This window comes from Herpailurus yagouaroundi, unplaced genomic scaffold (genome assembly GCF_014898765.1).
Source record: "Herpailurus yagouaroundi ecotype Mexico unplaced genomic scaffold, PumYag 212, whole genome shotgun sequence".
NCBI lineage: Eukaryota > Metazoa > Chordata > Mammalia > Carnivora > Felidae > Herpailurus > Herpailurus yagouaroundi.
In genome coordinates, this window is record NW_024412443.1 from 2,236,123 (window position 1) to 2,250,759 (window position 14,637).

At 51.6% G+C, this 14,637-nt stretch overlaps 1 protein-coding gene across 7 annotated transcripts in view; it reads right to left on the reverse strand.

Moving 5' to 3' along the window:
• Positions 1–265: 265 nt before the first annotated feature.
• Positions 266–14,637, reverse strand: part of ZNF496 (zinc finger protein 496) — a 36,924-nt gene continuing 22,552 nt past the window's right edge. For 4 of the 7 annotated variants that reach the window (XM_040454449.1, XM_040454447.1, XM_040454452.1 and 1 more), the window contains 4 exons: positions 10,879–11,011; positions 10,144–10,251; positions 9,040–9,153; positions 266–3,463 (listed from right to left, as the gene is read on the reverse strand). In XM_040454449.1, the coding sequence (XP_040310383.1) occupies positions 2,727–3,463; positions 9,040–9,153; positions 10,144–10,251; positions 10,879–11,011 (1,092 nt within the window). In that variant the 3' untranslated portion in view covers positions 266–2,726. The remainder of the gene's footprint in view (positions 3,464–9,039; positions 9,154–10,143; positions 10,252–10,878; positions 11,012–14,637) is intronic. The other 3 variants (XM_040454448.1, XM_040454453.1, XM_040454451.1) reach the window with 1 other exon arrangement.

Sequence of the window (14,637 nt, forward strand, 5' to 3'; positions counted from 1 at the left end):
CAGTGAAATAGCTATGGTGTAACCAGGAGTGCAACTTACCCGTGGTGTAGACAGAGTGACTTCCTTTCTCTTCCAGAGAAGGCTCAGATCAGATGACGGAAACTATCTGAGACATAAAGGTTTCACACAGGGATGTCTGATGTCCAGAAGGAACATTTTCAAGATCATTATACCTGAAGCCCTACTGTTCTGGCCTGTTGACTGACCATCTCTCTCAGCTGTGCATTTTACTTTTTTAACTAAAATTAAAAGTCTAACACGAATATTAATTCAGTGAGTTTTTATTATGCACCTGTTCAGTTTGTGGGAACAATGCCAAGGGATCAGAGGAACAGAGAGGGCAGATGCTTCTCAGACGAGAAGTCTCGTCTCCTGAACCTCCATGGCCAGGTAGAGACCCCTCACCTGCCTGCCCAGTGCCCACAGAGGGAGGGAGGAACCAAGTGGGCCAGCCCTCCTATTACCTGCAGCTTTCCGCAATGCAGGCAGCCCTGGCTTCTTCTGCACAGATGAACCTGGGATTTGAGCTACATCACCCATGACGGTTCCCAGGAGCAATGTCAACTCCTGGTTTGCTGGGCGCCTTGGTCAGCTTTGGGTCAGGGAATCGGAGGCTGCCTCATGATGTCTGATTGATACTCAAGAAACACACAGCCTCTCTTTAGGTTTCAGTTCTGTTACATTCCACTTGTTCCTTACTTACAATCAGATTTCACACATAAAATACACCAGGTAAGTGAAGCAATGCTCCTTGTAGACGTGTCTTAAGTGGGTGGGTTAATACACTCACCAATGGACCTTTGGGCAAAAGCACAGCTGGACGAGACAAATGTGCACAGCGTCTGGCTTCTATTTGGAATTTTCCACTTTCTTATTAGCCTTAAAAGATCTGGGGGGTTTATTTTCCCTGTTTCCTGGCAGATTGATACAAGAGGCAAATTCTTCTGAAACAAAGAGCCCCAATAGTTTATTTATTACTGAGGGTAGGACCAAATGGTTTTATGACACTTACTGTTCCTGGGTATGAAGCTGCCCTTACACAGGCACAGCCATCATTTAACTATAGGACCTCGGCACTCTCTCACTGGGTCTGGGGGAGTGGTGTCTTGACAGGACAATGAAGTGAAAGACAAGGAGACACTGGCAGGTGTATAAATAATACAGAACACCTGACCGGTCGCTGGCTTTTACAACTGGCCACAGCTGCTCACCAGTCCCCAGGCCTTCTCGTCACTGGGCCTAGTAGACATGGTCAGTTCTCCCAGAAGCATTAAGACCACAGCCATCCGTGCCTGAGATTCCACTCCCCATCCAGAATGCCAGGCTACAAACTTTGAAGGCTCTTGTGCAGAGGACACCCCACCCTGAAAGCAGCAGCTTGGGTCTGAATCGTGCTTCTGGTTGAAGAAAGAGCTAGCTACAGTGTTTGTATTGGTCCTTGTGTGGATTGGGGATGAGAGCATTACGTGACCATGTGGTATTGTGGGCTGAACTGTGTCCCCAACCCCCACAACTCTAACCCTGGCACACTGGAGTGTGACCTTCTTTGGAACTGAGGCCACGGCAGGTGTACTTAGTTAAGATGGGAGTCTACGGGAGTAGGACGGGCAGACCTTAGATATGGATGCATTCCTTCCAGAAAGGGACAGACACACACACAGAGCACCATGTGAGAATACAGCAGAGCTGGGGTGATGCTTCTGGAAGCCATGCAATACCAACAATTGCCAGCAAGCCCTGGGGTGCGGGGGCAGGTGACAGGCGATGCATGAAATAGACCCTCCCCTGGGAGGGGCCACCCTGATCTTGGACTTGTGCCTTCAGAACTGAGATGATGCCTTTGTTGTTTAAGGCATCTGGTTTCTGCAGGAGCCCTTGCAAACGACCACAACCAGCACACTAAGTCACATACGCACAAAATGAGCATGACTTCATGTGAGGTTCTGGTTTCCTGGCTCAGCTCACCCAGACAAACACAACAGGACACCCTCACTGGGGGCTGAGCCCCCCCCCCCCTTCCTGGACTCAATGGACTGCACGTCCACCCAAAACCACCTATGAAGACCCTTCAAGGGTACAAAGAAACAGCATTTAGGGGTGGGTGTGCTACAGTTTAAAATGAGGCTTTGCCTTAGATAAGCTCCTGTTCCCTAATAAGCAGACACCATCACAAATAAAAGGGTAGGAGTTTCCCTTCTGCAGGAGCTATAAAGCCCCCCAGCACGGTTTGAGCCTGAAAAGGGCTGCCTGATAGCAGTGGGTTGTTTCTATGGGCCAAGAGGTGATGGAGACTCAGCCTTCTGATGACAGGATGTGGCCTGGTGTTTGGCCCTGTGGTCACAGGCCCACAGGCCGCACCCTGCCTTATTGCCACCCTCAGCCCATCAGCACACCCCAAGCTTCCTGCTGCCGGACAGCAGTGCAGGTACCCCCAGACCTCAGTACAGGGGAAGGGAGTGTACTTGACACTGGCTGGCAAGGGCCAGACCCCGGGGGGTGGTCCCATCCCTCCCTGCCAGGGAAGCTCTGGAGGGACGGTTCTCTAGGACCTGTAGAGATGAAGAGTCACAGCTGGTGGAGACGCGCCCTCCCTGCTTTTTGGCACGGCCGAGACAGAGCGCATGCTCAGTCGGCCACTATCTCATTTCTACCTGAGAGCGAAGGGTGGGAGGACGGAGCTTCTGTCCGGGGCAGGTGCACCGCGGGAGGGGCCAGGCCGGGCCGCCTCAGTAGGAGTTGAGGGCCTGCTTGGAGCGGCGCTTCAAGTGCAGGCGCTGGTGGCGAAGCAGGTCGCAGTTCTGAGAGAAGCTCTTAACGCAGTAGCGGCACTGGAAGGGCTGCGCCGTGCCCCGCAGGTGCGCGCTGCTGCGGTGCCGCGCCAGGTGCTCCGGCCGCTGGAACGCCCGCCCGCAGTCGCAGCACTGGAAGGATAGCAGGCCGCCCGGGCCCCCGCCCACGGCCCCCGCCGCGTTCGGCTCGGTCTTCGGCACCGGCTCCAGTCCACCCGTCGGCAGGTGTATCCGCCTGTGCGACAGCAGGTGCGAGTTGAGGCGGAAGCTCTTCCCGCAGGCGCCGCAGCGGTAGGGCTTCTGCGCCTCGTGGCTCTCCAGGTGCCCGTCCAGGTCCTCGCTGTCGCTGAACAGCTCCCCGCACACCGAGCACTCGTGCGGCTTCTGCTCCCTGCGGCTGCGCAGGTGCCGGATGAAATTGACCCTCCAGCGGAAGATCTTCCCGCAGTTGGGGCAGATGTAGGACTTTTTGGATGACGTCTGCACCTCGTCCCCGGGCTCTGCGCCGCTGCGGTGGGAGGCGGGGAGGCTGCGCGGCTTCTCGGCGGGGCCCCGCGGCTCATCAGTGCAGTAAGGGCTGAGCTGGGAGTCCTCGTCTCCAGAGCTGGACAGGACGATCTCGATGGTCACCTCCTCGTCCAGGCCGTTTTCGGGGGTCAGCGCGTCCCCTCCGGCTACAGGGAAGCCACGCGGAAGTTCATTCAGTGCTGCTGCCCATGCCACAGCCCTGCCCCTGCAAAGGCTCCCCAGGGAGGTTCAGAGTGGATTCTCTTCCCCTTCCCTGTCCTGTTCCCTTAAGGCCCCATCACACAATCCTTTCCTTCCTCCTTTTCTAGGCAGAGACCCCTACAAGCTCTAAGGACTTTGTATTCGTCAGTGTGAAGTCTTGGCCATTTACACATCAGTTAACACCACTTACCTAATGTCATAGGGCACGTTAAAGCTGTCAGGAAAGAGAAAGACACCATATTCTAGAAAGGCAGTGCCAGGAAGGTACCAGCTACCATGTGCTGAGCACTGACAAGCTCCAGGGGCTCTGTGGCACTTGTGACATGAACAGCCCTGTTTGTTCCTGGACATAAGTCACTGATGTATTATTTGCCAAATTATATACACGCACAAACTTGGGTGACACTCTCTGGGCTCAGGGTTGAAGGGGAGTCAGGCTCGTTGTGCTGACCTCAGGGCTGTTCAACAGTACCCTACACCCAGGTCAGCTTTCCCTCAGTGTCACCTCTAACGCCTGCCAGCCGCCCCCAGTGGTGATGGGTAGAGCTGCTCTGTACTTTAGACTGCAGCGGACAGACTCCATGAATCCTGAGTCTGTGATGTTGGAAGATGGGTGGGGAGTGGGGTGAAGTTGTAGCCCCAGGCCCACCACGCAGCTCCCCATCTGGTCTGTTTCCTCACTGTGTGAGATGTGGGACTGAGGCGGGGGGGGGGGGGGGGGGCCGGGGGCGGGGAGTGCTGCGAGACCCCCTTGAGGTCTTAGCAGGAATTGAGATGTTAGCAGAAATATGCTGATTCTGGATTTAGTCTCTGGAGGAAGGAGCACCCTGTGAGGTTAGGGAATCTGAGGGTGGGTGGAGCTGGAGATACAGAAGCAGGGCAGGAGTACCCAGAAGCCACAGAGCATGGGGCAGACACCAGGCAGCAGCAGGGCCATGAAGCACTTGTTCCTAAGGGGACTAGGGTAAGGGGACACAGCACAACATGAGACTGGGGAATAAAGACTTGAGAACCTGGAAAATTCCCACTTTTATCCACACTGAAAAAATTACAAAGTATGCCCTGGAGAGAATGCCCAAGTGGCCGGATAACCATTTGGTAAAGGGATTCTGGGTGTAACCCACAGAGGGGAGGCAATCCAGGAAAGAGCTGCGGAGGACCCTCTGGTCTGGTGACCTGAACGCCTGTGAACTGCACTGTGAGCAGGGACGCTGCCAACTCAGACTAAACAGCAAGAGACCTTAGGAAGGCCGTCAGACTTCTGGGATTCCACAGAGAAGTCCAGCAGAGCTATCTGGAGACACATGGCAGTCGGCCTTGATGAAAGAGGGCTGGCTCCAATGGCCGTCCCCAGGTAGACAGGATGCTACAGCAGCCTGGGGCCCAAGGGCGATCAGAGTGCTGGCCAGAGATTGATCCCAAGCCTTAAGTTCAAGTTTATTTATTTTTGAGAGAGAGAGAATGAATGAGTGTGCACATGAGCAGGGGAGGGGCAGAGAGAGAGAGAGAGAGAGAGAGAGAGAGAGAGAGGGAAGGAGAGAGACAGAATCCCAAGAGGGTTCTGTGCTGAGTCAGCACAGAACCCAACTTGGTGCTCAAACTCATGACCATGAGATCACGACCCGAGACAATATAAAGAGTCAGACGTTTAACACACTGAGCCACCCAGGTGCCCCAAACTTTCTTTTTTAAAAAAAATTTTAATGTTTATTTTTGAGAGAGAGACAGAATGCAAGCAGGGGAGGGGCAGAGAGCGGGAGGCACAGAATCTGAAGCAGGCTCCAGGCTCTGAGCTGTCGATACAGAGCCCGGCGTGGGGCTCAAACTCATGAACCACGAGATCATGATTTGAGCCGAAGTCGGACCCTTAACCAACTGAGCCACCCAGGCGCCCCAAGCCTTAAGTTCTAATGGAATTTGCCCTACTGGGCCTCAAACTTGCTTGGGAACCTTTCTTCTTCCCAATTTTCCCCTTTTGGGATGAAAAGGTCTATCCTGTGCCAGCCTGAGCACTGCACTTTGAGAAGTACAGCACTGGACGTGTGGTTTCACAGATTCACAGCCAGAGAGGATGTGCCTTGGGTCTCACCTCTACCTGATCTACAGGACATTCAGATAAGGTTACGGATGCAGAGCTGGTGCTGGAAGAGATTAAGGGATGTCCAGAGAGGGTGAATACACCTTGCATGGGAAGAGAACGTGGACTTTGTAGGACACGAGGGTGGAATGAGCTGAACTGCAGCCCCTTAAAAATCCACAGATCCAAGTCCTAACCCCAGTACCTTCGAATATGAGCATATTTGGAAATAAGGCATTTCAAGAGGGAATTAAGTTAAAATGAGGTCATTAGGGCAGGACCTGCTCCACCAGGTGTCCTTGTAAGAAGATTGGGGCACAGACACTCAGAGATGGATTGCGAGAAGACACAGGGAGGAGACTGCCATCCACAAGCCAAGAAGGGGGAGGGGGGCTCAGAAGCCCACCATGCGGCCACCTTCATCCTAGCCATGCAGCCTCCAGAATTCTGAGAAAATCCACCCTTGTTTGAGCCTCCTGGTCTGTGGTATCTTGGTATCGCAGCCCTCTGAGACTAATAGAATGCACATGGGAGGACATCCACTCAGATCAGAAAGTTAACAAAAATAGACGTGGAGCTTCTGAAGAGGGAGGAAGAAATCAACAGTAATGCTGTTGTGTGTCATCAATACAACAATGTGAAGAATCCCTAGTATGTAACATGAGACTCCAAGGTGTGCCCAGAGCAGCAGGAAGAGAGTAAGAGGGAGCTCTTGGCTCAGCACTGATGAGTAACAAGGTGTGTGGGGTCGGACGCAGGGGCGCTGAACTGAGTAGTAGGGTAACGGTGGGGTAACAGGCAAGAATTACTGATCTATCTACGTGCTTTTACATGAACTATTTAATCCTCAACGAGTCCATCTGAGGGCACGTGGGCCGGGGGGTTGCCGGCCCCCTCAGTCCTTTAGGTGTCCAGACTCTTGAATTCAGCTCAGGTCATGATCTCATGGTTTGTGGGTTCAAGCCCCATGCTGGGCTCTGTGCTGACAGTGTGGAGCCTGCTTGGGATTCTCTCTCAAAATAAATAAATAAACATTAAAAAAAAGAGAAAGAACCATAGTAACCCCACCTGGCAACTATGATGATTATGCCTGTTTGGCAGGTGAAAAATTTAAAGCAGAGGGAGAAAGCAGCCCTGAGTTTCAGGAGAGCTGTGGCCAGGCTGTGCTGCAGGCAGGAAATGGCCAGACCGGCGTGTGAGCCAGGAGCAGAGGCACATGCCTTGGCTCGCAGCTGACGTGTCCTGAAGGGCACTCTGTGCACTGGAAATGAACAGACCCCCAAGAGCCAGAGGGGCTGAGGGGCAGCGTGGACTGAAAGTAAATAAAAAAAAAATAAAGGCATTATAAAAAATTTATTCTTAGAATGTTAGAGTGGGGAGGCTTACTTACAAGACAAAAAACCAAACAGGAGACGATGAATAAATTTACATTTTTAAAATGCAGAACAAGAATTATAGGCTGAAAGACCTAGAAAGTTTAAAAAAAGTGGGAAGAATCGTGTGCATATATGTAAGAGGCCCTTAATGTTGAGTTTCTATGAAATTCTCTCAGAGAACACCAGCTTGGTAATGTGAAGGGTATAGCCCAGATGTTGTGCATCTGACCACATGGCTTCATATCTGCAGGGCAGGGTGTTCCTGGGCCCCTGACTTCGGACCACGTGCCCCAGATGCACAACAGAGACATCACAGTACCTCTTACGGGCTAAATATCTGTCTCCCCCAGTACTCATACGTTCGAGCCTGCGTTAGGCAGTGCGGCCTCTGTGGGGGGTGGGGAGTGGGGGGTGGTGGTGGCTAGGTTTAGACAGTGGGACCTACTGGTGTTGGGACCCTTGTGTTGGGATGAGAGCCCTTACAAGAAGAGGAAGAGACAGGATAGATCCATGCTGTCTCCTTCCAAGAGGACACAGGGAGAAGGCAAGCGTCTACGAGCCAGGAAAAGTCCTAACTACTTACAGGATGTGCTAGCACTACCATCTCAGACTCCCCCCACCTCCAGACTGTGAGAAATAAATCCCTTTCGTCTAAGCTGCCCCATCTACACTGTCTTGCAGAATCAGCCTGTGCTAAGACAGTATGCATCTTGGAAGGTGCCAGAAGGACCCAGTGCACACAACCTCGTTGAGAACTTACAGTGGTGCTGCACTTGGGCCCTAAACAGAGCTCACCAAATGTGAACAGGGAAAAGCCAACAAAAACAAGGATGAATATTAACTAGTCGACTCACAGAGGAAATGTGGGAAGCTAAAAGACACGCTCCATCTCTGTGCAGCACTGAGATGCACTGGTGATTGGCATGAATGGATGGGCCCGTAGCATCTTGCGTGGGCACGGCTGTGCAGGTACAGACCCCTCCCCTGATGTCACACAGCATGGGCCACCAAAACAAAACCAGTGCCTGTTCCTGGGAATCCAGCACCTCCCCAATCTCAGACGGCAATCTTGGCTTGTGCCATTTCAGAAGAGACTCTGTGTCAGGACCCAGGAAGGGGAGTGGAGGTGAGAGCATTCCATATTGGTGAACATCCGTCCCCCTTGTGAAATGACGCCGGTGGGGGTGAGACACACTGTGGGCAGGGAGGTGCCAGCAAGGACCCAACATGCCTCTGGCGGTATTGCTGAAGCCTGCATGAACGATCACCCTCAGCACACAGATTTACACAAACACACACATAAATGACTGTGGGCCCTGCATGAAGCTGCATGGAAATACCACAATCCCACGCCAAGTCTTGCCTCCAAATGCCACCACGGGTCAAAGAGATCATGTGTTAGCCCGTCTTCCTAACTGAGGGAAATCTCCATGACCCAGTGGGCTCCAGGGAGAACCAGAGCTTGGGTCTGGTGTTTGGAAAGAGGTCTGAACCCCGAGACCAATAAGGCTGGCTGTATTTTAGTTCTTGCTTCTGCAGGTGGTGACTTTCACCATCACAGCTCAGAGTGCATGCTGGCCACTCCTGTGAGGCTCTGCCTCCTTGTCCAGAGGGCCCCTCAACTCGGCCATCCCAGACCTGGTCTTAATTCCTGGACTCAGATCAGGGACTCTGACCCTACATCACAGCCCTGCTTCAACCCGCAGAGGGAGGGCAAGGAAGGGAGGTTCTCCAAACCTGAGGGATCCAGGCAGAACAGAACCAGCCCAAGCAGCTGCAGCTGGCAGGGGTCCCGAAGAGTCCAGTTCCTGACCCCACCCTACCTCCCAGCTGCACACACGCACCACACTGGACACCACACACGCGTGCACTTTCGCATGCCTCACACCGGACACCAAGTGCACAGGCACACACACACGGACCCCACCACACAGCACACAGGCAGGTAGACATGTGCTCACGCGCACCACACTACACACCAGCACACACCATGCTACACCCCCTACCATGTACATTGTTGCTCGCATACACACTGCACACCGCCCCCCACTCTCCCCACCCCCTTTACCTGGGCGGGTACTCTGGGTGAGTGCCGTCTGCTGGCAGGTCTGGAACTCGGGCACCTGCAGCTCATCCCGTTTCCTTCTCTCTTCCACCTGGAATGGCTGGAGACCTGGGAAGTCTTTCCAGAGAAGAAAATGGAGAAACTGACTTGCCCTGCAGTTGCCAGCCTCACATATGCCCTGCTGTGATCTGGGAGCAGCCCTGGGCAGCCGCTTGGTAAGGTGGAATGGCCAGCAGCAGGAACATGGGCTCTGACACCAGACAGAATCTGTGTGGATGTGGATGCCGTCTGGTCCTGAGGGCATCCCTGTGCTCACCGCCACTCTGTGGTGGGGTTTGTGCAGGCTTCAGCACGGGGCCCTGCACCCATGGATACAGACCCAGCCGGTGCAGAGGGAGCACAGGGGCCGCCGCCTCCATGTGCCGGAGAGTCTGCACCTCGTCCCAGCTGGGGGTGGTGAGCCACAGCCTGGTCTGATTTGCCAGCTTCAGGTCCCAGAGGGGCCGAGGTGTGGAGCTGCTGCCCATACTGTGCAAAGCGTGTCTCCCTGAAGGGGTGGACATCTCATGGCATCAGGGCACAGAGTTCTGGTGACACGGACTGCCCCAGGGCAGGGAGGTTGTGGGAAAATGCTGCTGAGCTGTGCTGCTGTCCACTCAGCCCCAGCACCTCTCTGTGCCTTGGTTTCCTCACATAAACCAGACTGGCCAGGCATCCAGAGGTGCTATGCCTGGTGCCTGGCCAGGAGAAGCTATGGCCTCCTCCTCCTCCTCCCCGGCCTCACTTCTGGAGAGTACCTGACCTCACATGTGGGAGCTGGGGGCAGGGGGGCACCTGTTCGGCACAAACCAGCACTGCTTACAGTGAGAAGAAAGACTTCTGTCACACCCTGGGCTCTGGCTGAGGGCAGAGTGATCCCCACACCCAACAGAACTGAAACCTCACAGTGTTTCTGGAAGAGTCAGGGAAGAGGCCAGGCATGTTCCAGCAAGACAGAGTGTGGGATGGGGGGGAGGGGGAGGGACACTGGGCTGCAGAGGGAGGCTGGAGAGGCTGGCCTGCCCTGGCCAGCAGCAAACTCCCCCCAGCTCTGCAACCATCACTCACCCAAGTAAGAAACCTGGGGCACATCCTTCCCTTGCAGGTCCTGCAACTCTGGAACCCGGGGCTCGTTCTCCTCTCCCTGGGAGAGATGCAGCTGGGTGCCCGGGTCACCTGTTCATGGAGAGGAGGACACAGTTGTCACTGAGGTGTCTGCACAGGAGCCCAGGCCAGATGGAGGGGGGGACCTCCGCACCAGGGCAAATGCACCCACAGGGGCCATGAGGGGCCATGGGGCATGCAGGGAGGGGGCAGGACAAGGAGCACATGAAAGGAAGAGCTTTGGGATGAGCGCATATCCTTTGGGGCTGTCAGGAAATCAGACGTGAAGAGAGCCATAGAAGAATGACAGAAAACCAGGGTGCCTGTATGGCTCAGGTCATGATCTCACGGCTTGTGAGTTGGAACCCCGCATTGGGCCATGTGCTGACAGCTCACAGCCTGGAGCCTGCTTTGTGTGTCTCCCTCTCTCTCTGCCCCTCCCCCACTCATGCTCAGTCTCTCTTGCTCTCTCAAAAATAAACAAACGCTAAAAAAAAAAATGGCAGAAAACCAGACGCACAGGAAACATGTTGCATTTGGTTTTGTATGAAACAGCCAGGCGAGCCTGATCTACATGTGGCAGACAGAGGGTGGGTGATGGTCAATCTGCAAAGTGCCCATGAGGTCTGGGGGTGAAAAGCAATCAGATGCCGCCCCCCCCCCAGTCTCTGGCCTCAGGAGAGAGGGGGTAAGTCTTACTTGGAGGCAGCGAGACCCCACAGTCCTCCCCGATGATGAACTCTCCATAGAAGCCCGTCTGCGCAGGGTCTAGAAGGGACCAGTCCTCTTGGGAGAAGCAGAAAATCATATCCTTGAAAGGAGAAACCCGGTTCTGAAACCACAGGGGGACAACGAGGATGCCTGAGTCCAGGGAAGCTCTGAACCAGGGGAAAGCAAGCTGGGATGAAGGGCAGAGCCCCTCGAGACCCCAGCCGCATGAGCCCCAGGAAGGGAAGGCAGAGAGGCTGCCCCAACTGTAGCCCGAGATGACCTCACACGGATCGGGTTCAGCATAATCCCAATGGCAGATGCCTTTCGGGGACAGGATGGCCACGGATCATTCACTGGCTTCCTTGTCAGTGCTGGGGCAGCCTGACACCCTCAGCTCCGAGGTGAGTACATGGGGAGTGTCCAACTGAATCACCAATGCAGACATTGCATTTTTAGAGTTTATGCTGCATATGTGCAAAGTACAAGCTTGTTCACTGCAACATTAATGATTCCAGGTGACAGTGAAAGAATCTGACATCTGTGCCCAGTGTCACAGAACTAAGCTACTTCCCAGCAGGAACATCACACACCGGTGAGGAGGAACGAGGGCCTGTCTGTACCAAGAAGGAATCCAAGGGATTCACCCATGGAAAAAGCACCCATGTGGAAGGTGGTCTAGATGGTCCCCACGTGCCAAGTGTCCAGAAGTCTGGAACGCTGCCTGCTGCTATAGAGGGGCCTATGGTTAGTGCTACATGGAGACTTTGCCTTCTTTCTTTTTTTAAAAAAAATTTATTACTGTCTTTTTAAATTACATAGGCTCCACACCCAAGGTGGGGCTTGAACTCAGGACGCTGAGATCAAGTGTTGGATGATCCACCGACTGAGCCAGCCAGGTGTCCTGACAAGGAGACTTTTCTTATACTTTGAGTCATGAACCATGGCAATTTTTTTTTTTTTAATTTTTTTAACGTTTATTTATTTTTGGGACAGAGAGAGACAGAGCATGAACGGGGGACGGGCAGAGAGAGAGGGAGACACAGACTCAGAAACAGGCTCCAGGCTCTGAGCCATCAGCCCAGAGCCCGATGCGGGGCTCGAACTCACGGACCGCGAGATCGTGACCTGGCTGAAGTCGGACGCTTAACCGACTGCGCCACCCAGGCGCCCCAGAACCATGGCAATTTTTAATTTAAAAAGTGATAGCATATGCATATAATACCAGGATACCATAACAATAAAGAAGGACCCCTGGGGGCTTAGTCGGTTAGGCGTCCGACTGCAGCTCAGGTCGTGATCTCGCAGTTTGTGGGTTCGAGCACCATGCTGGGCTCTGTGCTGAGAGGTCAGAACCTGGAGCCTGCTTCAGATTCTGTCTCCTTCTCTCTCTGCCCCTCCCCCGTCTTCACTCTCTCTCCCTCTCAAATATAAATACAATAAACATTAAAAAAAATAAAGATATCCTCTGCAAAATAGAACTACAAGATCTCTGCCAGCTGAAGCATGAAGTGAGGGTTTCAAGTTTCCTGTGAATGTTACAAGACAAATGGATGGTAACAATGTCATGTAAACATTGTTCATTTTGGGGGCACATGGGTGGTTTAGTCGGTTAAGCATCCAACTCTTGGTTTCAGCTTAGGTCATGATCTCACGGTCTGTGAGTTTGAGCCCTGCATCAGGCTCTGTGCTGGCAGCTCAGAGCCTAGAGCCTGCTTCAGATTCTGTGTCTCCCTCTCTCTCTACCCCTCCCCTGCTCATACTCTCTCTCTCTCAAAAATAAATAAAACATTAAAAACATGAAAAAGAATTCATAGTATTTCTTTCATTATTAATTTTTTAATGTTTATCCACACATTTCTGAGAGAGTGACAGCATGAGCAGGGAAGGGGCACAGAGAGAGGGAGACAGAATCCCAAGCAGGCTCTGCACCATCAGCATGGAGCCCAATGTGGGGCTTGAACCCATGAACCATGAGATCATTACCTGAGCTGAAATCAAGAGTCGGATGCTCAACCGATTGAACCATGCAGGTGCCCCATAAACTCTTTAAAGGTCAATCATCAGGAATATAAGTGAAATTTAACAGTTGTAGGTTTACAATTACTTCTTGGTTTTTCTTTGCCCAAGCAAAGGTTAAATCTGATTAAAAAGATTATAAGTGTTATGCTCCTCTGGGTCCTGGAGGGTGTAGGAAAACGGGTCCTCACACATGCTTAGCAGAAATGCATGTTTCTGGACATTTGGGAGAATGCTAACAGAAGCACACCCATTCTACTTCTGGGAAATTCTCCTAAGGAATCCTCAGAGATATATGCAAAAATGTGTGTGAAACAACATGGAACATGCTGTTTGGGAGAATTGCGCGAGGATTCTTTTGTTCTGCACACTTTTCCCTAGTGGCTGAAGACTGCCCTGAGCGTGTAGTATGTAGCTAGCTCTAGGACATGGACTTATTTCAGAGTATGGTTCTGTCAATAACGTTCGGGTTTTCCCCAATTCTTTGCTACTAAGAGCAACGGTCCAATGAACTCCCTCATCAGTCTCCCTGCCCACGAACAAGTGTCTCCAGGGTCGACATGAACATACCTCTTCCCCGATATTAAATAGTCCCACATCGTTCTTCCAGTGGGGTACCCACAACTGTACTCCACAGGCAACACACCTGTACTGTTCACCCACATCTCTGCCAACACCTGGCAAGGCCAAGTCTACGGTTCTAATGACACTGTGGGCAAGGAGCAATCAGCAGTGGAACTACCCTTTTCTCGATGAACATTTTTCTCATGGGTTTATGGGCCAATCTGCATCTGTCTTCTTTGAAATCCTCGTGTATTTTCTTTGCACATTTTTCTATTTTCTCATGGTTCCTTTTCCTAATTTTTTTAACCAGCTTATTTAAAATTGCAGACGTAGGTGTCTCTTATAAAAGAAAAATTAATATTATTTTAATTTTAAAATTAAAAAAAATCCAATGTGTTGCATTAAAAAAAAATCAGTAATATTAGTGGTATAGAATGAACTGTTTGAAAAAACAGAACAAAACACAAAAACCTCACACCTCATGACAAAAACACAAAACAAAAAAACCCCCAACCAAAACCAGAACAAAGAACAAAAACAACAAAATCTTGAAATGAATCAAAGACCCATATGTAAAAAATCACAACTATAAAATTTCCAGAAGAAAATTCTGTGTGACCCTGGGGTAGACAGAGATTCATTAGGACATAAAAAGTATATATTACAAAAGAAAAACACGGGACCTCTGATGTCCAATCTTCATAAGACATCAAAACAATGAAAAGGCAAACTGTAGAAGAGTGATAGAAAATATTTCCAATAATATATCAAAGGACTTTTATCCAGCATATATATATATATATATATATACACACACACATATATGTGTGTATATACACACACACACATATGTGTGTATACACACACACACACACACACACACACACATATATTTTACAAGTCCTTTTTAATTTAAAAAAATTTTTTTAAGTTTATTTATTTATTTTAAGAGACAGAGACAGTATGAGTGGGGGAAGGGCAGCTAGGGAGGGAGCGAAAGAATCCCAAGCAGGCGCTGTGCTGTCAGCACAGGGCCTAATGGGGGGCTCAACCCCATGAAGCCGTGAGATCATGACCTGAACCGAAATCAAGAGTTGGATGCTTAACCAACTGGGCCACCCAGGTGCCCTAATTTAGTTTTTATTTTAGAGAGAGAGAGAGAGTGTG